The sequence below is a fragment of the Pocillopora damicornis genome, chromosome 13, assembly GCF_964200805.1.
Source record: "Pocillopora damicornis chromosome 13, jaPocDami1.2, whole genome shotgun sequence".
NCBI classification, from domain to species: Eukaryota; Metazoa; Cnidaria; class Anthozoa; order Scleractinia; family Pocilloporidae; genus Pocillopora; species Pocillopora damicornis.
Window position 1 is genome coordinate 4,291,047 of NC_142682.1, and position 23,469 is coordinate 4,314,515.

Genomic DNA, 23,469 nt, shown 5'->3' on the forward strand with positions numbered 1-23,469 from the left:
CTTTGTGATTGGGTGAGATCAAAACCAAAACAAAGCAAATTTGGCCGAGAGGTACTGGAAACGAGAAGAAGGTGATTATTTTTTTTTGTGGCGGCCATGTTGTAATGCGGTAGTAAGCCGAAACAAAATTCGCTAATAAAGACTGGACGTAAGATAACATTAAACATATTCATTTATTTCAAACATTCAACATGCATGTCTTGGACATTCTCGCATTCTGGTAGAGTACAGCGGATTCTTTCCAGCACAAATTCTTTGTAACGCTGTGGTCCTTCCACCAAGAGCGTCGCGGGAATAAAAGCTCCTCCGCCAGCCTGTTTGTATCTGGAGAACTTCTGGGTAGAGCTTGGCCTCGATGTTATCGTCGGTTCTCCGTTGATTTCCCTATTTTGGGTTACAAGAAAACCAAATTAATAAGGCTGAACCAAATAACGCGCACTGATAACAATAGGGACGAGAAAGGTGTGAGATCGCGGAATCGGGACAATTTCATTTGTCTCCAGTATAGATCGAGGAAAGACACTATCTTGCTTCTCTCCGATTTTTTAAATAGACATGTATCAATTTCAGTCCATCAAGCCTTTACAAAAAAGTAACAGTAAGGCAAGAAAACAGTAACTTACCCTTCAATCCTGGTTATTTTGCCACATCGGAGCAAACCATGCAGCTGTACGTTTAGGAAGTGCTGAATCCTGCCGATCTGCTGCCCTTTGACATCTTCTAAGGTGTATTTCTTCCTCTGCGATTTGCTGAAAATCTGGACTTCTGGAAAGGTTCCTGTTTTTAATAATCAAGTCAATAAAATCAATCAATTTAATTAGGTCAGAATTATTATATTATATTATAAATACCACACCGCAAAATATTGAAAATAATACTGAGCACATGAAATGTCTTTTGTACACGATTTACATTTAATATAATTATTATTTACATCTGAGCCTACTAAGTATTTTTTTATGCTTTCCTTAATTCTTGACATTAAAAATTACACCTCTTACAGGATGTATATTTAAACCTATTTGCATGAAATACAGCCATGTACTGTTTGTACATTATATGCATATAGATGGTAGCACAAGAAAAGCACAAGTAAAATTTTGTTCTTTGTTTTCTCCTTTTCTACATGAAACCAACCCTTAAAATGTTTTCTCGTGTCTCATACTCTCACAAATACTGGGTTTCCTGAAATTGCCAGCTCGCAGAGTTTCTAATTTAACTCTGTCAAAAACTGAAAACTGCTACATTACCTAGCCAGTTAGATTTTGAGTCACCTACAGTTATGTGAAAAGGAACAATCTTACCAAATCCTTATTATTCAAATCAGTGCACTGTTGACTTACCACTGTAAAATCAGTGGCAGAGCTTGGGCATTGAAATTCACCTTACAAACAATCTTACCCAGGGTTTTCATGGGGTACAATAAAATAAATATGAAATTGTACCAGACCTACACGTAAATGTCAACTAACATTAACTGACATAGAAATAAATCAGTTCGTGCTGCAATCAGCTTCTCTATCTTCCTCAATGGTGTCAAGGATACACACCTCTTCCTGTGTCTCTTGGTTCTGTAGCTCTTCCACAATCTCATTATACAACAAAACAAGAGTTTCCTTTTTAACTTTGCTGGGCTGTGCTTTGATAGCTCCAAATCTGCTTGACAGAGGCTCCCTTGTCTCCTCATCAGTGAGCAGCAGAAGCTTTTCAGCTACTCTCCTGAAGATTTCATCTTTGGATGTATTCCTTATGTCTTCTGCCAAAGCTCTGTCTTCTGTAGTTACATATAGCACTTGCAACTGGGTATCTGCTCTTTTTTTGCCATCAATGAAGTGTGTATGAAGCAAGTTGCTTCTGTTCCTTCTAAGAATTTCCTCATAATTTTTCAAATCACTGTCCAGTTCAGGGCCTTCCAAGGATGTTACAACATTTGACAACCCTCCTTGCAAATACCTTTGAAGGAAAAGCAGTGAAATAAACTTATTGAACCAACTATTGTATTGAGAATTGCTCTTTAATTTACACCACTACTATTACATACTGGAGCTGAATAGCTTATACTAAAATGTATTGTGTCATTTACTTCTCTTTTCGTAACTTTATGCGCCATGCTAGCACTTCATCTACAAAATCATGCTTTCTTCTTGAGTCCAATGCTTCATCCTTGGGATTATGCAATCCAAGCAGGGAGAAAAGCCAATTTCTCACCTAAATATAAATAAAATAAATGAGGTATTTAAAGAGGAATCCAAACTAATCACAGATAGTTTCAAGCAGGTCTTCTGAATCAGACCAAATTTGTGTTTAAAAATTTTTAGGATTTTAGGAGAGAAGAAAACCAAGTAACCTGGAGATAAATGCTTTTACTAACTCTTAGCAATGATTCACAATGTTATGTACAAAAGGTAATGAACTACAAAGATATTTTTTGCCCTTCTTTAATAGCTTTTAAATGTTGAAGTAACTATAAATTAAGTACATGTATATCATTAGTGCCTGTTTCAAAATACACCAAAAAGTGAAACAAACAAATGTTTGCATACACTATACCTTGCTAAGATTTCCAAGATTTCTGAAAATCCTCAGCCAATCCAATGCAGTCATGGTGCCATGCTGCCACACTTTTGACTCCTTGTTTTTCTCCTCAAGGCAGATACTGAATGTGTTCATCCATGCCGTTGGCCTGATCTGGAATTCACAATGTAGGCTTATAAAGGTCCGATAAATAATTGTCATTTTACTTTAAATTGCCCGGCCACAAAGTATGGTTAAAATTTATGGTTTACACGATACTCCGATGGATCTCAACAAAGGAATCCGCCTGGTAGTTAGCACACTAACAGACTTTCAACATCCGTGCACTCGAGCAAAAACCTCGTGCACTCGATTGGAATTTTGACAAATTGAAAGCAAATTTATTCTAGTTTTTGAAAAGATTTTTTTTAGGAATCAAAAAAAATGTTGCATACCTGAAAACCTCAACTAAAGAGGTGTTACTCCTTGATCGAGCCCTCCGCAACAAGCACCTCCACCCGACTTTTCAACTGAATTTTTCTGTCTTGTCAACGCGACCGCCATCCATTCTATGCTTGTTGTGTGTGATTACTTGTCTTCTGTACTTTTGCAAGGTTTCATGGGATATGCCTTGGAAACAAAGTCGCTAGGGCTCGAATTAAAGTAATGAATGGGTTTCCTCGAGGTCCCACTACGACATCCATATTGGTGACGTCATCAAGTATCCAGAAATGGATATGGCCCGGACTGAGAATTTTGAAAGTTAATCAGTATTTTTGTGGAGCCCCGTATTAGTTAAAATTAGTGTGTGGAGTTTCTTTGAGTTACAGTAAGTCTTTGAAAAAATTTTGTTATGCATGCTGTGTGGTATTTCCGTAAAAATTTTGCGAGCACATTTGTTTTGATGATGCAGTGAAGATATGTTGTAAATAATTTTATGAAATATCAGGATATATGCGTTTGTCCCGTGGTGGAGGTGAGGAGGGGGTGCTTCTAAGCAATAGGCTAATGTGATATGGATGCTAACTTCTCGTAAGGGAGAAAAATAGCACCAAATACTGTTGCTGAGGCAAGAAATTGTAAAAACGATTGTGTCCTTATAGATCCAATAAACAATGGATTGTAAATGAATGAGGAAACCGATTTGAGCCTCTTTGGAATAAAGAAAATAATATTCAACAAGGACAAAAGCATACAAGTAAAAGATTTTAATAACCTCGCTTGATACACAAGAGCTTAGGACGAAATGCAATCTCTTTCTCGGCTAACTGGATTGGTTTCATCGCTTCATGCAGTTTATCCTAACTATGAATCTCCTACACTGGCGTGCTGGCCGCTGTAGGCAACTTTTCCTTCTGTCTCGACAAACCGCCACGTAGGAAATGAAGACAAAGACTTAAGTCTTAAGACTTTGTTACTGCAGCTCGGTAAAACTATTTTAAACATATCGTAAACACGCAACTTACATTAATATTTTTTCGCCAAATAACGCGCGAGATATGAGGCCGCAGCACATCGTAACATCTTGGTTCACACAATGCAGACTGAAAATGTTGAAAACGGAGCAAAAGCGACCGGACAGGACAGGACAACAACACTTGTAAAAAAAGGTTTTTAAACGTCTCATTGCTTTTAAAACGATGAAATCAAAGACTGACGTTTTGGGCCACTTTTCACATGAACTAAGCAACTCGAGATTATTACCTGCGCGTTTTTAACCTTTTAAAAAGGGACATGTCTCGAATAAAAGCTTAGAATATAACAAAAAGAGATAGCGATAAACACAAAATTGAAATCATATTACCAAAAATAAGACCGTTATGCTATTGTTATGATGCGTTACAAACCTCCTCCACCTCCACTTCTACCTTCACCTCCATCTCAACCTCTACCTCCACGTCCACGTCCACCTCTACCTCTACCTCTACCTCTACTTCTGCCTCTGCCTCCACCTCCACCTCTACCTCCACCTCCACCTCCTCTCTTTGCACATTCACTTCGGTACATAAGGTTCGCTTCCTCTGCATCAGTTGAACTTAAACCAATCCTCTGGCCAATAACATTTTGATACTGGAAATACGATACACGAACGTCAATTAACTACTGCAGCCCATTTAGGAAGGAGGCTGGTACCCATTGGGGGTTGGGGGGTTCTTTCTTCTTCGTAGCTGTTCTTTGGTATTATATGTCGCACTATTCCCCCCTCCCAAATACGCTGCCAAAGTCTATTCACCCATTGAAACCTTTTGGTGCAGAGAAGAAAACAAGTTTTTCATCGAAGGATTAAAGTCTAATACAACGGCCGATCAAAAAGTGTCTGAGGGAGACAATGGAGCATACTGGTTACACCAATGATTGCTTGTGCAATTGGTGTCCAGGATTCTGTTTGTCGAGGCTCCCAGTGACTTGACGGGCCCAGTAAGCTCATTTTTGTTTGCCATGAATTCGCACAAGATGGGAATATGGAAACTGTTACAATTGAAATGATTAAGATATCGGGAAACAGAAAGAGAATGAACTGGAATATGAGTCGTAGTAACATACCTTCTTGTCTTTCGTTATTATGGTTTGAAGTCCAAGTTTCGGGTTCTTGCTGAATGCTTTGTCGTCGTAATGCATCAGGCTCCCGTAATCATAAGGGATGTTGAGAGAATCAATGAATGACCTTCGGTACTTCTTAAAATTATCCTTCATCCCTGCAATAAATTACGATGAAATTCTTTTGGTCGGGAAAGTTAGTTGCTGTTATATAATTATTTTATTTAATGGATTCGTACAAGTACAAGAACAGGTGCATAACAATAGGACATAAGTCTCTTACTTGGTTAATACACCCACACGTAAAAAATATCCCGGAAAGAAATATCCCGAAAGAAGATCCCCTCCCTGATCCGACTAAACTACAATTCGAATAATCTTAATCACACAGAACATTCTAAAGTATACAAATTAACAACTTAACTTAACTTAACTTAACTTAACAAGTACAGACAGAAGAAGTATTTACACGGCGACACTAAGACGATAAGAGGTAGACGTAAGGAAAAAATTGCTATTAATCCTGATGACGAGAACTTGAGAAGAAAATTTATGAAAGGTTTGGGTTCTCGTGAGTTGGAGATCAACTGGACCGGATATATTTGAGTAAACGGTGTTTTCTGCGTTACTTTTCACACACTCTACAATCTGATCAAATCTGCTAAAATCAGGGAGAGTTCAAGGGTCAAGCCAAAACGGCAAAAACTGCGCGGCTACTTTAAAATAACTTCAGCCTGATACTATGTTGGATTACAGTTCAGTTTGTTTAAACTTTTGAAGTACTGATAATATGCATTGAGTTCATTAGGGTGACAAATAAAAAATGACCTAAGAGGAAACAAAATATCCCTTTTGGTAAGCGAAAAGAACGAGCTATCGGAAGTTGACTAACTGCAATAACTCTATGACGAAACTCAAATTTAGATTTTTGGTGGAAGATACGTGCGCGCACGTTCTTGAGAGTGATTGTACAGTAGCTAGTTTAAAAAAAGACTGAGTGGAGAAATTCAAGAATGAAGACTTTTGCTGTAAGGGTTTTTAAAAATGAACTGAAAATAAATTTTCCTCACCTGGTTTTACATTTTTTAACAGCACTGTGACAAACTGATCTTTATCAGGACGAGACTGTTCATGAAAGAAACCAATGGCGTGGCCTGTGAAAAATCAGTAAGACGCTTGCTTTTTTGCGATTCACTCTTATGATATCTACCGTTACCTGATAATCCATAATGCTTCTTTCAAAATTCAATCAAGAGGATTTTTGAAATGGTCCTAAGTTCGGATAGAAAAAATGTTGGTTTAAATTTTCCAACGGCTTTAAAAATATCGTCCCTTGATAAAACCTCTAAAATGTGTACATATAATTAAGCAAAAAAACAAAAATAAGACAAAGTTAACCAAACAGGGAAAAAAGCAGAAGAAAAAGAAACAGACAAACCGACCATACTAAAAAGTAAGGAAAATAAATAAAAACAAATAAACAAACACATCAGAGCAAATTATTTACCGATTTCATGGGCAACAGTTCCTAGATTCCAGCATCGGTTTCCAAGGTCAATAATTTGACGGCCTCCAACTCGACCCACATTTGATAAACACCCTCCTCTGAAAAGTGAGGCGATATCAGAAGGATGTAGTGATTATTAACATAGATTTACATAGTTTGTTGCGCTTTCATGAAAATAGAAAAACAAAGTAGAGTGTAGCTCTGTTTAAGTTGGTCATTAGGGATCTCGCGGGCGAGACCTAGTTGCGACGCTAAGGTAAACTCTGATCACAAGAAAAGATATCATATTTGTGATAAAAACTTTGTAAGTGAGCCGTTGTCTTTACTGTCTTTATCAGGGTCAAACATTATCTTACATGATAAGGCACCGTTAAGTTTCAAGCAGACATTTATTTAATTTTCTGTCAGTGTCGGGGTCCTTATTCTCGAACTACAAAACCTTTGGTGAATCTTATGGCTGCAAGGAAAGGACAAAAAAGAAATGTAAAATGTTTTAAATTTAAGATGTACTGATTTGCGACGTACTGATTGCTGTGGCCGACCTGGTTTACGTGTAAGGTCTCCAATAGCGGAGCGCGCGGAACGTGAACATTGCGACCTCTTTTACTCGTGTGTTTTTCTTTCTTCTTTTTCAGGAAGCAACGTTCAATAATCGAACTACGAGAGACCCCCTCCACCGGAAGAAAGAAGTCTCAACCATCTGCGCAGGCGTCTCGATATCGTTGCCAGAGTTTAAGCGAATGTGCATGTGTAACTTTATTAAGGCTGCCTAACGATCACTAGCTCCTTTTCTACACTGGGGATCTGAAAAATCCAATCGTTTGATCGCTACACCTAACTCTTTTCCTACCACGTTTGCGCAGACTATGGTAGACCCGCTATGGTATCAGCCAGCGTTGTCTTGGCGTTAACTGACTGTCTTCAGATCTGGCATGATGGTCTTGAGTTGTTTGATAACGTGTGCCATGACTACGTGGACTGAGTGCACCTCTGGAAGATGTAAGCGAAGGTTAGCATTTGAAGGCGTTCGCTAACCTTTCTGAAGGCTACGTTGATGTGCCAAGATATGCCACGTTTGCCAAACCAATCGGTTCAGCTTTCTCAGTATTTTCTCGGCAAATCTTTTATAGCCCAGTCCTGTACAACTAGTACTGATGACTCTTCTAATGACTCGAGGATATTGATCCTTGCAGCATCTTGATTTAAGGAGCGTAGTATGTGAGCCTTCCAAGCCATCGGCAGAAATATTGGACAAGATGGCGGCCGCGCTTGCGCATTTCGTCCATAATGGCGTCCAAAGAAGCGTCTAAATATCCTGTAAAATTGCCATTTCCTCCCATCGAAAAAGTTCCCAACGCGCCAGAATATCCCTTATTTTCCATGTTGAATAAGTGACGAGACGCCATCTTGAAAACTATAACTGAAATAGTTAAACACGAGCAACGCTGATCTTCGAATCGTCGGCCATATTTGTTTATGTTCTTGCAGGGAAATAAATTAGTTCTCGGTCCTTTTCGGAGTAAAAATATGCCAGGCATTGAATACAAATTCAGTAGTCTTAACGCGAAAATTAAATTAAAGCAAATCAAAATTTTGACATCATGTCATCGCTCTGCCTCGAAAAATCCCAAAGATTTACTTGCAGGTCTTCTTTTCTTTTTCTTTTCATCAAATAGAAGATCTGCAGTGCTCAAATTATATAAGTCATGGTACGAAACACTCTTCTTTGCAGATCGAGCCGTGATCGCCGCCATATTGAATTCTCTTGATATTCTATTGTTCTGGAGTGTAATACGATATGTCCTTGATTTCTGGCGATGATAGATGTTTGTTTCAGCTCGAAAGTTCCTCCTTGACTTCGGGTAACAGGTTATCTGTCTAGGCGATCACTGCTGATTCCATTTCGCTGAGAGTTGACATTAGTTGGTCGCATCGATCACAGGTGTCGTCATGATGATAGCCGCACTTAGCTTCAAAGGCCAGCTCCTTTGGGTCGCTCAACGCAAACAATCTGCAGTGATCAGCCACAGTAGAACTCTGACACACGTGTACCTATAACACACAAAACAAATTACACACGACTGTCTGCCAGACCACATGCAATGCATATACGTTTTGACGAGCCTGGGTGCTATGTAATTTATATACACAAAAAAAGTAGTCATTGCGAAAATCTGAAAAGTAATCGAATGAAAAAGAAACACAAAGTGCCATAGGCAAGGCAGTGGCGTTTGGCTTCCATAAATCGATAGTTGGTCAGACCAGGAATATAACGATGGAGTTTGGAAAAGCGCACCTTATCTGCCATGATGGAAAGTATTTGGCGACGCATCTCCCAAGTGTTGGAAGTCTGATAACATTAGGCAAGTGCCTCCATCAGCGTCACGTCCACAGTGTCGTCATCAGAGTCTTCATTACCGGAGATCTGGCGGCGCACCACATCTGAGGAACACACTGCGCGGTGCAAGGGGCCTGTCTCTTGGGGTATTATGTCTTGTAATACAGCAATAACACCTTGTCTAGCTTTCCGTGTGTAATAGCGCTTGGTTTCGTAAGCTTGCTTTTGCCCAAGGGGTTTTTAGCTGAGACCTAACCGGACTGACATCTCTGGATACCAAGTATTCGTTTAAGGCATTTAGAGGCTTCCTTTGAGGGATTCGCAGGTCGAAACCGACTTCACTGGAAGAGACTTCATTTGGGGGAAGGTAAATGCTCTCTTCTGGCTTGAAAGGAGTGCTGTGTGTTGGGTTATCCTTTTCCTATAAAGTTACAGAAGATACCATTCAACAGAGTATACTTAGTTTTTTTCTGTTTTTCTCATATTTAAGTAACACCCAGTGAACAGGAATCTTGCGAAATTTCGTCGAAAGATTTTAAGTAAAATGTACCGTTGTAGACTGAATGCAAAGGTGTCTATTTTTTTTTTCCTTGATGTTACCAGCTGTCAAGATTCGTGAATATCAAAACAGTTCTCTTCACCATTAAACTGGGCAAACTTACCGAGGTAATGTCACTGACGCTCTCGGTGATGTCCGCCATGCTAGGAGTTCCTGGCACTTTTACTGGTGTCATGTTAATAGAATCAATGATGGGCCTGCAGTCACGGCATGTTCATGTTTAAAATGTATACGTCATATGCTAGTTAAAACAAATAGCATTCATAGATCATATTAATTTGTTACTCATACTATTTGGTTCAAATAATGACGTAAAATGATAGCATTCTCATTTTTAGCTACATGCATGTGAAGTAAATTGCATACATCTTCAAAACAACTGGTGCTGTCCTCACATCACCCACAGGTTATTTTAAATGCCGAAATTAACACCTTTCCCTCCAAATTAATATAATTTCTTACCTGAACCTATTGGAGCAAGCACGCCGGTGCGTTGTAATATAGCTTTAGACTCCGATTTTCTTAAACCACGGTCTGCTTTTCTGATGTTTCCTTTTGAGGCATGCTTAGAAAGCTCTGGTGGAGCTCGGCATCGATTAGCTCCTCTGCGCCAGCCAATTCCGAGAGAAGAGGGATGCGCTGAGCAAATGGTCCACGTTGAAATGTCGCAGGGCAGTTAAAATATTGATGTTCGGGCCAAAATAAGTTCAGTCTCTGAGTGGACACCGTTAATTCCCACACTATGGGTATTCTCTAAACCTTCTCTTCTACAAGACGATAGAGGGACAACAACTTCCCCGTCGTATCGTTTGTCAGAAGCGCAGACACCTCCAATTTTTTGCTTGAAAGAACAAGTTATCTCCATAATTTGTAGCCTTGTTTAAACTGTGAGAATTCTTGAGACCCTTATAAAAACAAGCTAATTCAATTTACGCTCGTGTAATGCGGAAAAGTAGAGTAGGGTATGTTGTTTTTGTACTAAAAAGACCTGTTTTAAGGATTTTTATACTCGTTTATAAAGCGCCGATCTGTGCTTACCACATTTTTTTCATCTCGTGTGGTATGAAAGGTTCACACCAATAAAGTTGGTTTACAGCTATTTCAATTTACGTTGTCGGATCAAAGCCTCAAGCCTACAAGACAAGACCGAAGGGGAATATGGGATCTTAATGAATAATTATCAGCAAAATTAACAATGCCTCGTCCATACAGCGAAGATCTCCGATGGCGAGCCATTTGGATGAAAGAAATGTTGGGGTTTCAAGTGGATGAGGTTGTCGGTAATCGGTCTTGTCCCGTACCCTTGAAGCTTTGATCCGACAACGTAAATTGAAATAGCTGTAAATTAATACAAAAACAAACGTTGACGTTGTTTCTTTTTGGGGGCTTATAGAAAATATGTGCAAATTTAGCGATAAAACTGATTTCGCCGTCTCCACAAAGTAGCAAAGTAGCAAAACTTTACTGATTGTTAACGAAAACGAGAGGATACAACGCAGCTTGAACACTTGCATATCATTAACTGATTCTTTTATTTTGGCATGAAAAAAAAATGCAAAAAGAAATGTTTTTTTTATTTCAAAGAAAACATGAAAGAAAAAAAAAAAACGATTAGGTCGCAAGGCCATTATTGTGAATAAACAGACAAATTGGGTGGGACTCCCACACATAAATGACCGGGGTGCTCGTCGGGGAATTTCTAAAACACACCCAAAATGAACCAAAATCGTGTTTCGTGGGCGAGGCCCAGATTCATTTTGAGGTACTAATAATTCCAAAAATATAAGTTATTTGCGCAAATACACCTACGGTCTTGTCATTTTCCCGGAGCGATAACCATAAATTCCCCTAAACTGCAGCAACTCTAGCGGCGGTTGTTAGCGACAAAAATAAAGCGAAGAGCCACGGCCCTGGTTTAAAATTTACAATTTATCAAGGAAGAACGAATGAATATTATTATTTTTTGTGCCCACGATTCTGTGTTGTGTAAATTTATCAGGGAAAATGTTTGTTATCTATACGGATTAGTTTTATCGGTGTTTAGATCTGTGGCGCTTATATTGCTGTCTGTTAACGTCCTCTTAGTAACGAAAGATATGTTATTTATTCACAACACCTCCTACAATTTACAGTTTACCTCCGTGCAATCAGCATTCGCGTTTCAATTCGGTTCTTCCGTTTCTGCAACAACGTACCAAAATTTTACAGCGTAATTAGTCTAATTATTATTGACTTGCACCTCGGCCTCTTGTGGGAATGTTGTTGCGTGACAGGTGAATTTATTCATAATTACACACTGAGGATCAGAATGTGGGAAAATAGTAATTCGCGGGGTATTTTGTTTGAGCTATTGTAGGTTTACCGTTATAAAATGTAATTAGTTCGATTTTCATTTCAAGGGAGGTAAACGTGTAACGAAAGTATGCAAGACAATATAAAAGAGGTTGTAAAAATCTTGTGGAACGAGTCAAGATTGCCATCGATTGCCTTCATTGACCTTTACTCAGGCGGTTAGTTCTACAGTAAAAACCCGCGTATAAGAACCTAGTGATTTAAGAACCTACAGGCTGACATTTTGCATTTTAATACCCAAATATATAAGAACCTATTCAGCCTGACAAAGAAAAATAGGTTCTAATGTAAAAAAACACTCCAGATTTGATGTTCAAATTCTGGAGTTTAATTGTGAAAATTTTTGTAGTGTACTGCTTTTTAGTCTTACCAATAAAATATTATTCATTCCATAAAACTCTGCTGTAGTTACAAATACAGTCACAAATACTGTGCAGTACACTGTATATACTGTAAATAGCTAGACATGTTTTGTTCTGTCCAGCATAGATTTGATTGGTAAACAAGGCAGGCATATTTTTCCTGTTGAAATTTGCATGGTGATCATACAACTGTAAATATGGTCAGGCCCATGATACAGGACTTGTTTCGACAACAAGGCTTGACATTTTTGTAAATGCTTTACAATTATAGCATATTAGTACTATTGTAGTTCCCCGAATCCTATCACTATAATAAGTTTTGCAAATAAGAACCTACTAAGAACCTAATCAGCCTGTTATTGGAAAAAATACCTCAAAATATAACAACCTGTTCAGCCTGAACTCCAAAATTCTAGGTTCTTATACGCGGGTTTTTACCGTACGCCGACGTGGCTAGAACTAACCTGAAGTATGAAGAAATTTTTCTTCAAGGTAAGCTTAACGTGACCTTTCTGTTGTACGTTTTCTTGCTCAAGGAAAAAAGGATTCATTTCGATGTAAACAAATATTTTGTTGAAGGCATGCGTTTATCGTTACCAGCTGTTGACAGTTAATTGATGTGATTTTCCCAATTTTTAAAGCGTCGGTGCTTGGTCCTTGTTGAAAGCCCGGAATTGAATTAAATACCTGCTTTTGTAACAACATTTCTTCTTCCAAAAATTCTAAATCTCAAGCGATTCAGTGCTTTACCGGGCAAAAAAAATGTCGTTTTCAGTACGCGAATTTTAGCGATTGTTGAAAGCTTCCCGTGGCCTAACAATTCAAATCTACAGGTCTTTAAATTGACTTAAAAACTTGGTTAACCTTCAAAGAGATATTTCTATGTGTAAAACAGGGTTTTAATGCGATGCGACTCAGATCAGAGCAGATTGTTTGAGAGGGTATGAGATATGTTTATTTCAGCGGTTTTCATGACAAGTGGGGTGTTCTAAGTTTTAATTCTTCTGATTTTAAAATGTATATTTAAACAAATTAAATCCACCACGTTCCTTGGCCTACCATAGGGTATCTTCAAAAGATTATCAAGGAAATTGGTTTTCTATTATGTGCCACCTTCCGCTTGGTGTTAGTGGACATTAGCTCTTAATTGCTTAAAAACTGTGATAGCTAGAAAATCACTGAAAAGTTCAAAAAAGGGGAAACAATTCAAAAATCTGAACCTCAGCTTCGAAAAACTATGATCTACTCTGGCATAATTACAAGAGATTATTAACAACCTTACCTTCAGGATTTTCCGATGCAACAAAGACTGCTGTCATTAACAGGGTGAAGCACAGACACTTCATGCTTCTTTGCCTTCTCAGTCAGCTTAAGTTTGCTTGCCTGTGAAAACGTCTGCTATAAACTGATGCTTCTCGTGGTCAAGCTGTTTCTTATAGTTTATCTCGTCGACAATTCAATAAGTGATTCAAAAATAGTGTGGAAATGGGGTGACTCTCCTTGTTTTTGTCGCTAGTGAAAACCAGGCTTGAGGGATACCGAGATCCAATATCACATTTAAGATTGTCCTCGCAGCAAAATGGTAGTCATTACTCCATTCAAATAAAATATGATTAGGTGCAAACAAACCGCGTAATATTTATTGCTTACACCTAATGTAAGCAGACCAACAAATCAGAACGGAACTGAACAAAGGTGACTAAAATATCTTGATCAATATTATTCCGCCGTTTACACTCCGACGTCAAATCGCATGGCACTTTCCAAAAATGTCGCAGGGAGTAATGCATTTGTCAATCTAACTAAAATAGTGAAGAGTCTATGAAATGTAAGTTACTAAAAAGTGACTCTTTTTAATTTTGAGGTTGTAATGAAATCTCTGGGGACCTATTTTTATTATCACAAAGATATGCAGCCAAACAAATGGATGTGACTACCAAGAAAGGGGATTTAGGCATTTTGCAACTTAAACTCAAAATTTCAGAGCATAACGGGTTGTCTTCTAATCAAATTTTTGCTAATTTGTTGCGTTATAGAGTGGTACAATTGTTTTTTTGTTTGTTTTTTCGTACCTCAGGTTTTGAATAACTTCTGGAGGCACAATATAGGTGGGCATATATCTAAGAGTATCACTGGCAGTGATGCATATCTTGAGACAAATTTCCTGAGATAAACACTAAAATATCTAGCTTATCACTGCACGACAAACGAATGCTTCAAATTGCGCACATACACAAAATACTAAAAATGTTGCTGTATCAGTAAGGACGTCTATGTTACTCCAATATGAGAAGCTACAAGGCTTTGAGGTAAGGCCTAATAACCAACTATTTTTGTGTCATAGAGTGGTACAATTGTTTTCATTTCGTTTTTCGTACCTTAGGTTTTGAATAACTATGATCGTGCATGAACTTCCCGGAGGCACAATGTAGGTGGGCATATATCTAAGAGTATCACTGGCAGTGATGGATATCTTGAGACAAACGTCCTGAGATAAACACTAAAATATGAAGCTTATCACCACAAAAAATATGCATGCTTCAAAAAGTGCAAAATACAAAATACTAGTAATGTTGCTGTTTAATGACGATTATGTTACTCCAATATGAGAAGCTACAAGGCTTTGAGATAAAGCCTAATAACCAAATCGACCCTCATAGAGTAGTGAGGATCGTGAAAAGTAAGGAGTCCCTTCATCAACTAGCAAAAGTAGTGCATTGCAAAATCATTGATGCAGTAATGCGGCTCAGTTTGTTTAAGTACAGAGTTCTGATTGGTTATTATTTCCCTTTTCTTAGGCCGGGTTCCAGCAATGCATTTCAGTAGGGAACTCCATGAGTTAGCTTGTTATTTATCCATTTATCCAGTTATCCATTTATCTAATCTGTCCATCCATCCATCCATCCATCCATACAATATCCCTCCATCCATCGAATCCATCCATGAGGGTCTGGATGGGGTTAACTGACAACTGACAAATGGCTAAAATTTTAATTGACAACTGACAAAGTACTGATAATCTAACTGACAACGTTTGTGGTGGGCTCAAACTGACAGATGGAAAAAAGACCGGATCGCCCTAAATATCCTAAAAACTGGATGTGAAATAGGGACAGTTTATTAATTTTGTCCAATAAAAGTTCGTTTTTATTTGATATCAGTAGGGGTAGGCCAGAGTGTCATATTTCGTTAATAATTACCGCATGGAGTATCCACATTAAGGTCATATATCACATGTCGATTTTAAGACCTTTGATACCCAACTCGATCGTCAACTTACGCGATGGCCGTCAATGCTAGTATCTTAAAAGCTGTTGTAAGCTTTTTTCGAATTGGTTCGGACACGGCATTTGAGTGTCACAAAGGCTGCATTCCTGATAATGATGTAAACACCTTACTAGCGCCAAAAAAAAAACCCCTATTTCGTTCCTTGGTCTAAAGGAGTTGTCCAGTAAATATGGCCTCGGAGATTTTGATGGGTTAAGTATTGTACATTAATCTACTGTACCACTCATGGTAGAGAGAAAATTGACCTCGTGCCCAAGTCTCTTCCGCGGCCGTGTCCAGAGCATTTCTAGAGAGAAGAGAAGCGAACTCGGAAATGCAGGTAGAAAACACTCGTTTTTAGCGAACTGCATGGGAAGTTTTGGTATTGAGACATGTTCCAGGGTGCAATGATCTTAGATCTTAAACTATAGTTGAAAAAATGCCGATCGGAAGGATTTTCGGGGCGCAAACCGCGTGGACAACAGTCGAAATCAGAGTGTGATGAAAAAGCAAGCTTTAAACGGCAGAAATCGCATGAAACCACAGCGGACACTCAAGATGTGAGTAAGTTTTATTGATTTTACGTGTAAAATGTTCATATTTCGAAATATTTTTGGTTGTAAATTGACCATATTTTGTTCTCCAAACAATACCTTGTAACGTGTTTAAATTCTTAACGGTTTCTGACGAGTCACACAACGCACGACGCTCTCATGAATTAGTCGTTTGCTTTTTCTCAATACATGAGCTTAGGCCGCCTGTGGTGAAAACTTATCACATAGCTCCGAAATCTCGGAAATCCTTGTATAACACTGCAGTTTATCTGATAAATCTCATTTATCGCGCGATAAAATTGAATTTAAAAAGTCGATAGCTTTTCCTCCATGGGCCACAGTAAAGATGAGATGTATTGCGCGAAAAAATTGAATTGTTAGCTTAAACTACTATGATCTTTTTTGACATTATTACAAGGACTCATCGAACAACCATTGTTTTGTTAATTCTTGTTCTCTTGAGTTTCGTTTCTAGTGAAGACTTAAGCAGTAAGCTTATGCTCCTCGTGGGAAAGCTGCCTCTTATAGCTTAATGCTCGATGATTCAATACATATTTGCTGAATTTGGCCCGTTAAAATTGCAGCTAAACTTTGTAGAAATAAAGTAATCTCTTACACAGGACGAATGGTTTATTTCGTTGCCTTTAGGCAGAATCTTAAGCATCCTTATTGGTTGAGTAAAGCTGTAATCGTCTTTAATTGTCGAATGAAATATCCGAAAGCTAACACTAACCTTTTATGAATCTTTAATTGCACATAAGTTTAACTTTAATTACGCAAATCTTTCGGTATCCTTTAAGTGGTCTCTTTTTTGGCACAAAAGAGGGTGTTTAATTAATATACATTTAATTTGACTTTAAGGTGAGATTTAAATGAGTCTCGCTGTTTTGACATCTTTAATTGCGCATTAAAGATAGTCTCATTGTAATCTGCACTGTCAATAGAAAATTCACTACAAATTAGCCAACAGATTCATTGATGAACAAGAAGAACAAATTTTGTTCAACGTGCAACGGCAAACTTTGTCGTGCTCACTATTCTTTATGGGGTCGAAACATCTGCATTGAAAGCGACGGTCTTCATTTTTGTATCTCCTTTAAAGAGCGCATGCAGTGCGACGACAAGAAAGCATATGTTTTCTGTGCTCACCTTAATGACTCCCTATCACGCTCAACTTTCGAAAGGCATGAGCGGAAACGTAACGGGAAGAACTTGACAGATACTTTCGTGGCGACTTAAAATTCCCGTGACTTGTTCCACGAAATTTCAAGTTCATCTGACGATGAAGGTTTGTTACTTTGAATATAGAAAAGTTACAAAATATATTTATATAAATTATATCTATACATCTTTTATTATTACAAGGGAGCGTAATTGCTATTCAACGTTGCTTGGAACGATTAACGTTGAAACTTCTTCGAACTCAATCCCTATAGATTTTTCGAGGTCGAAGTTATCTACTACCGGTGGACATTGACGCTCCAAAAAGTTCCTTAGTAAACCATTGCGGTAAGTTTGTAGTGTTTCTGGTTCATATTCTTTGCCTTTGTTTTCTTTTATCGTCTGCCTTATTTCTAGAAAGAAGTGCTTCAGAAGCGGCGGTGCTTCTTGCTTTGAAATTGCATGGAGATTAATTTGTTTGCCGTGATTTTCCTGGAAACAAGACTGCAAACGGTGTACGGATTTACTTGTACTTTCTTTTAGTGTTCTTTGAAACCATGTTGTCCTTAAAAGAGACCAGTTCCTCACTTGTATAGGTTACAATGGTTTGCTTTTCCGGCAGAGATGCTTGACTTTTTTCGGCATTGATACCTGTCTTGGTTTCTTTCGCGACGCTTGTTGGGTTTTCCTCGGAGAGAACTGTCGTTTAGTTTTCTACCCTCGTCTTTGCCATTTTGGTTTTTTCTTCAGTGAGTTTTCTCGTACTTTTGAGTGTGAGTGGTCTCCTCAAATTCTTGTGGCCCCTCTCAAGTTAAGCTCTGGAAGCTTCAGTCGCCATTCAGTTCTGCAAATGCCATAATTTTTGTCATAACTTGGCAAATATTCCTATGTGGCCAGCCATAAATGATTATAAATTTGAACATTGTCATTTATTTATATGGGAATCTTTTAACAATCAACCTCTCATGACATTTTGATAATTATTTCTTTGAACAGCTGCTTTACAAAGATATTTCAAAACATGTCTGGAAACACAGAAATTGAAGAGCAGTAACCGCTACAAGGCTCATAGACAAAAAACCAGGAAGAGTGGTCGCCAAAGAGAGGTATTTATTGGGATACTATTTTAACATTTTACTTTTCATATACCCTGCTGTTAACAAATGGCAGGGCCTGATCAGTAGGAGGGAAGATGTTTCCCAATGAATGTTTTTTTTGGCACTTTAAAATTGGACGGCTTTTCATATAGACACATTTAAGGGACTGTGTCCTCTTAAAATTGTTCTATGCTTATGAGAGCAATTGTTAAATAAATTATGTATTCTGGTAGGTATCTAGGGCCTTCCAAGAAAGTCTTTGTAAAGTAAATTTGGCAATTGTGTAATATTATCTTAGATATGGATCTGTAGTTGAGGCAAAAGAATGAAAAATATTAAGATGTGATTTGAGATCAATGATAGTTTGTATGGACCATTTGATGAAAAATAAACGATAAAGAGACTCCATGGTATAACATGCTTAAGAATTCCATTCTTACACTGTGTGCACATGTATATCAAGAGAAATTAGTAATTTGGATCATATTTTCCATTTGAAGTCTTGTAATACCCTTCTCATGCTTGTTATATTATTTTGTTTTTTTCAGAAGTTAATGAGAAGAACTACAGCCCTGGTCAACTGGGCTGACCAGCATGAAAAGGGGAGAGTGGTGGAGGTTCTTGTGATGGAGGCGATGAGCAGTGAGGAAAGCTGCTATGAGGACAATAGTGGAAATACCTCAAAAGTGACAAAATACTCCGTCCATCGCCTTCAATGGGAGAGTAGGAGAATGAAAAAATTAAAAAAAAAAACTTGAAAGGGCTTATAAGAAAAAGCTCACCTCAAGAGCTAAAGAGAGAATCCTACCCTGGGTTGTTGGGCAACCTTCTCTTAGATGCCCACCTACTGAAATTTTCCAGAGTGGGCAATAATGCAGAAAAAAAAAATTTTTTTTCTAATTAATTTGAAAATGAACAATATATTCAGATCATTATATATAAAGCATTAATTGGCCAAGTCTAGAATAAAGGTCTTTTACATGCCTGCATGAGGCTTCTTATTCATTGAATGTGTAATTTAGCAATTTTTATGGTCTCATTATCTAAAGTAAGTTATTGAGAATTCTTCAATTTTATATTTAATTTCCTCCACACGAGATACTTTTTTCCATATGGATGTACACGTAATTTCTGTATATCAAAGTTTCAGCTGCATTCAGAATAAGAGAACTGTTTGCTTTACTAAAAAAAATTAAGGTATATGATCATATTTAATAAGTATTACAGATGTAATAACATGGCAAATAATTGATAGAGTTATTGCAAATTTAAATTGATTAAGAAAAATATACTGATTTTTTAGATTGATAGGTTGAACTTATATTTTTTATTGTTAGTATCAGTTCAAATCGCGTTTCTTAGTGTTGGATTTGAGAGTGCAATTTGTGAATTAATAGCATTTTGTGCAGTGTGTTGCTTCAGCTTGTTATATTGTGTATTTGTTATATTTTTTAGTAATAAAGATTCTAAGCTATTCTATTCTATATACATGACTGAGATTATGTGAACTATGCAATTGATAAAAGAGAAACAATTTTAATAAAGTATAACAATTAGTAATTCAAACATTTGGACACCTCTTTTTTTAATTGTGTGTGGGCCCTCAAATGGGATATCCTCAGCTTTCATTATGGGTTTACTTTATCTCAGGGGAGCAATTGAGTTTTGAACCAAACTGTTTCATCAATGCAATTTCAAACATTCTCTTTACTTGTATGTGTGATGTCCCTTTTTCTAACAATTTAAAGGTTGCCCAAAATATCGTAATATAAATGTGGGTGTGATTAAGCAGATCAAAAGTCAATTGAAGGTGAAAACCTGCAGCTTTTAGAGGCACTTAAAGGTCACTTAATGATGAATGTTAACAAAACTTGAAATTTGAGAAAACCCGAAAGTACAACTAAAGATGAATTACAACAAAACCTGCAACTTTAAGTAGTACTTAAACGGAAACAAAAGATAAAAGAAACCTTTAAGACGCTTTTACAAGTAGAAGTTTTGGTTAACTAAAGACAAGTTTACGAGAATTACGAGGATTCTTAAAGTCAATTAAATGGTTATTTAGGTTTGCTTTCATGTGGTCTTAAAGTGTTCATGAAATGATTCATAAGGAGACTTTAATTGACTTCTGAAATTTTAATTAAAAATACATTTCAGAACTTTCGTATGTCACCTAAAGATGTCTTAAGAGGCTGTCTCCCTTATTTCCACCCGGTCAATTTTGCGTCAAAAATAATTTTGCCTGAAACTCTGTTAACAGAAAGACTTTACCTAGGAAAGAACTAAATTAGATTTGGTTTGATTCGAAATAATTTTCTGACTGCATTAGGGGCCATAATTATTTCCCAGTCCGTTGGGACCGTACCAACGTCTCAAAAATTGAGAAATAGGCATATTTTGTAACATTGTAAAATACTTGATTCGCATAGTTAAGCCACAGAATTTATATCAGATTGCTTAAAAACCTTTCTAGTTTGCCAAGAAAGTTAGAATTTGCCCTCTCAACATATTTGAAAAGGCGAATTTTAGCATATTCTGGCCACTAGAAATCGCCATCGGCCGATGGCCGTAAATAACCTTGATTTAGACGCTAAGTTTTGGGATTTGGGACCTGGTTGCCGATTCTATCCTACACAGCCGTTAAGTTTAGACCTTTATAGGCAAAATTATGCAAAAACCCCTGTACGTTTTCGATTTTTCAAAAGTTATGACCGTTTGAATCAGCAGATGTACGAGCATTCGCGATTTTTTCGCCTACACCAAAATCGAACCACTGGAGCAGATTTTGTCATAAATACAGCTTACCCGCTTTGCAGCCCGGCTTCATGGCTCACTTCAGAATTTTTCTAATAACCAAATTGGTGAAATCCATGATAACTTCAACAAATAGCTAGGTATTACCTTAGAAAAGTAGGCGGCATCCATCGTCATTCGTGGTATCAAAACAAATGTCGGAATAGGCCACATTTCGCGGTGAATCACCCATTTAACATCGCTGCAGAGCTGAATTTTTTCCAAAGTCAGAATATAAACTCTCCATGTCTGGAAGCTGAGGGAGAAGAAATAATCGCTTAAATTTAGATCCAGTTCGATGTTATACTGTTCTCAGAAAGGTCCGCACAAAAGAGAAGACCGCTGATAGCTTGTGCCGTACGTTGTGCCATATGGTTTTGTTTTGTATCCCAATGTAATATTTGGGCAGAAAAATTTTGGATGAAAAGAATAAATACTTTTACCTGGAGTTTGATATCATATAATTAATAAATCAATTTCAAATATCCTGAGCTTGCTTCTCTCGGTTCCGCGTCGATTGTGTCCACAGAACAGCAACCTGTCAATAGCCGGAGAAATCGGCTACCAACGTGTTAAAAACTTGACACATGCTTCGTATGAACAGATGTTATAAGTGTTGCTTTTGGTAAATTTTCAATCGATTTCATCAAAAAATTTCACTGACTACTAGATATTATAATATATTACACTATGACAACGCCGTCAGAACTTGATATCGGAAGTAAAGGTAGTTTGTATCTGTAGAGCATATTCTACACTTTCAGCCACCGTATAAGACATTGGTTACATAAGTCTACTGAGAAACACACTGACAATCACTAATCACGTCCGACAGTTTGTCTATGAGGATCTGTTTTTTGTCTCTCAATTTTACAGGGATCTCAAAATGACTACAGATGGCTCTCAACAAAACCACATTGAATTTCTGAAGTGTGTTATTGTGGTAACGTTAACAGAGGTCCTACGTATCGTAGCAGATAGGATGTGAGACTTTGATCTCTTTGTTAACTTTGTATACCAGATCTTGTCTCTCGAAATTTTCCTGGACGCATTGGATATCTTCATCCTCATCCAGTGATATCCCGATCACACCCTGATCTTTTCGCCGCATTGTTACTAGCCGGGAGAAAAAGCTCTGAACTTGGCTCTTTGTCAGCCACTGTTCTCTAGTGAACAAACGTGCATTTGATTCATTTTTCGCATTTCGCATGTCCACTGCAACTTGGGCGGGGTCTGCCTTTCGCCCAGTTCTTTCTCCAAGTATAAACCGTGCCGTTAGGTATTCTTTTACCTTCTCTGAAAATCTAACGCTGCCCCTTGGTTTGCTTACGGCCCATCTCGTTCGTAGAAACGAGTGGGGCGAAGTATTCACGGGAGAAGTGAGTGGTGTACTAGAATCTAACAAACAGCTCGAACACTCGATACCAGCGGTATCTATCGACGAGAACTTAAGGGCCCAGTCCCTTTTGATTGCATCATACTGGCTTAACCTGCTGACTGTATGCTTTCCAACGTCCAGGTGCAGCTCCAGCTGCGAAAAGATTTCGAACACTTCAACACATCCAAACACAGAGCATTCAAACAATGGCGTTGTACTCTCTGTTTCCTTGCTGCCCTTTGAACGACGCTTGACCACACGCTTTTCAGGAGGATCATAAAACCCTTGAGATTCTATGGTTTGAAGGGACGTTTGACCTTGGGTGCTTGATATAAATTACGTCATATGGAATGTACTTCCCTTTGCCGATGCCATAACAGTTCCAAACTCTCAGACCGATATCTCCATATTCGAAGTTGTGGAAGCTACTAAAATGCTCACTCTTATTTATACAGAGAGTGTTCTTTGATTCGTCTACTATGCTTACTGCAGCTGTTGTTCCCTTCACTGGGTGTTTCGTCAATGCGTATCCTCTGTCCAATGAAAGCTTTAACAACTTCGCTGAAGACTCGCTACAGACTGAAGCCTCTCTGGTTTCGAAAAAGCACTTGCATGCCATACTACACTTGCAGGCCTTCCAAAAAAAATAAAGGGTCAGCGGGTTCACCCGCAATGATTAATGCGGACCTCTGTTATGCGCGATAGTGCATTCGTTCAGCTTTAAATTCCAAAACGCCAAACTTCGACACATAGACTTACAAGTGGAGTTCTATGACTGATTCCTGAAGAGAATGCAGCTGCAATCCAAAGTTTCAACGGGACATTGAGCGCGAAACATGGCTTTAGTTTTCAAGTTTAGTTCGCAACAACGAGCTAAAGAAGAGTATCAACAGATGCCGACCGCTGAATTTTGGAGGTATTTGCTGGAGTTATCATAAAGTTCACCAGTTTGGGAAGCGAGGAATATCTGAAATTTCACATAAACCCATGATTTCTCCGGCTATTGACAGGTTGCTGTTCTGTGGACACAATCGACGCGGAACCGAGAG

The 23,469-nt window shown here is 38.0% G+C and overlaps 3 protein-coding genes and 1 pseudogene across 4 annotated transcripts; 1 reads left to right on the plus strand and 3 right to left on the minus strand.

The window, feature by feature from the left end:
• Nucleotides 1–154: 154 nt before the first annotated feature.
• On the minus strand, nucleotides 155–3,270 carry LOC149035055 (uncharacterized). 2 transcript variants are annotated; one of them, XR_016182488.1, is made up of 6 exons: nucleotides 2,970–3,270; nucleotides 2,551–2,688; nucleotides 2,084–2,208; nucleotides 1,551–1,953; nucleotides 624–777; nucleotides 155–384 (listed from the first exon to the last, which is right to left on the minus strand). XR_016182488.1 is itself a non-coding variant. In XM_089192139.1 (5 exons), exons 2-5 carry the CDS (start codon nucleotides 2,668–2,670, stop codon nucleotides 721–723), a joined length of 705 nt encoding a protein of 234 aa, XP_089048265.1. In that variant the 5' UTR covers nucleotides 2,671–2,688; nucleotides 2,970–3,270; the 3' UTR covers nucleotides 155–720. The 2 variants fall into 2 exon arrangements, 1 of the variants encoding a protein (XP_089048265.1); XM_089192139.1 differs by having other exon boundaries at nucleotides 155–777.
• Nucleotides 3,271–3,709: 439 nt separating this feature from the next.
• Nucleotides 3,710–13,949, minus strand: LOC149035056 (blastula protease 10-like). Its single transcript, XM_089192463.1, has 5 exons — nucleotides 13,453–13,949; nucleotides 6,560–6,685; nucleotides 6,123–6,206; nucleotides 5,059–5,210; nucleotides 3,710–4,584 (listed from the first exon to the last, which is right to left on the minus strand). Exons 1-5 carry the CDS (start codon nucleotides 13,514–13,516, stop codon nucleotides 4,396–4,398), a joined length of 615 nt encoding a protein of 204 aa, XP_089048589.1. The 5' UTR covers nucleotides 13,517–13,949; the 3' UTR covers nucleotides 3,710–4,395.
• LOC149035057 (uncharacterized) lies at nucleotides 7,859–10,543 on the minus strand. The gene is made up of 4 exons (XM_089192141.1): nucleotides 9,919–10,543; nucleotides 9,560–9,653; nucleotides 8,856–9,318; nucleotides 7,859–8,611 (listed from the first exon to the last, which is right to left on the minus strand). The coding sequence occupies exons 2-3, from the start codon at nucleotides 9,629–9,631 to the stop codon at nucleotides 9,079–9,081; spliced, it is 312 nt and encodes a 103-aa protein (XP_089048267.1). The 5' UTR covers nucleotides 9,632–9,653; nucleotides 9,919–10,543; the 3' UTR covers nucleotides 7,859–8,611; nucleotides 8,856–9,078.
• Nucleotides 13,950–17,273: 3,324 nt separating the features above from the next.
• Nucleotides 17,274–19,122, plus strand: LOC113678228 (uncharacterized; annotated as a pseudogene).
• The last annotated feature ends 4,347 nt before the right edge of the window (nucleotides 19,123–23,469 follow it).

Coding starts and splice junctions, on each gene's coding strand:
- LOC149035055 (XM_089192139.1), bottom strand. CDS start 2,670: ATGAACACATTCAGTATCTGCCTTGAGGAGAAAAACAAGGAGTCAAAA. Junction 2,209..2,550: donor ATCTTGGAAATCTTAGCAAG/GTATAGTGTATG, acceptor ATTTATATTTAG/GTGAGAAATTGGCTTTTCTC. Junction 1,954..2,083: donor ATAAAGTTACGAAAAGAGAA/GTAAATGACACA, acceptor TTTCCTTCAAAG/GTATTTGCAAGGAGGGTTGT.
- LOC149035057 (XM_089192141.1), bottom strand. CDS start 9,631: ATGACACCAGTAAAAGTGCCAGGAACTCCTAGCATGGCGGACATCACC. Junction 9,319..9,559: donor GCGTCAGTGACATTACCTCG/GTAAGTTTGCCC, acceptor GTAACTTTATAG/GAAAAGGATAACCCAACACA.
- LOC149035056 (XM_089192463.1), bottom strand. CDS start 13,516: ATGAAGTGTCTGTGCTTCACCCTGTTAATGACAGCAGTCTTTGTTGCA. Junction 6,686..13,452: donor TGCATCGGAAAATCCTGAAG/GTAAGGTTGTTA, acceptor AATAATCACTAC/ATCCTTCTGATATCGCCTCA. Junction 5,211..6,122: donor GTTAAAAAATGTAAAACCAG/GTGAGGAAAATT, acceptor AATTTATTGCAG/GGATGAAGGATAATTTTAAG.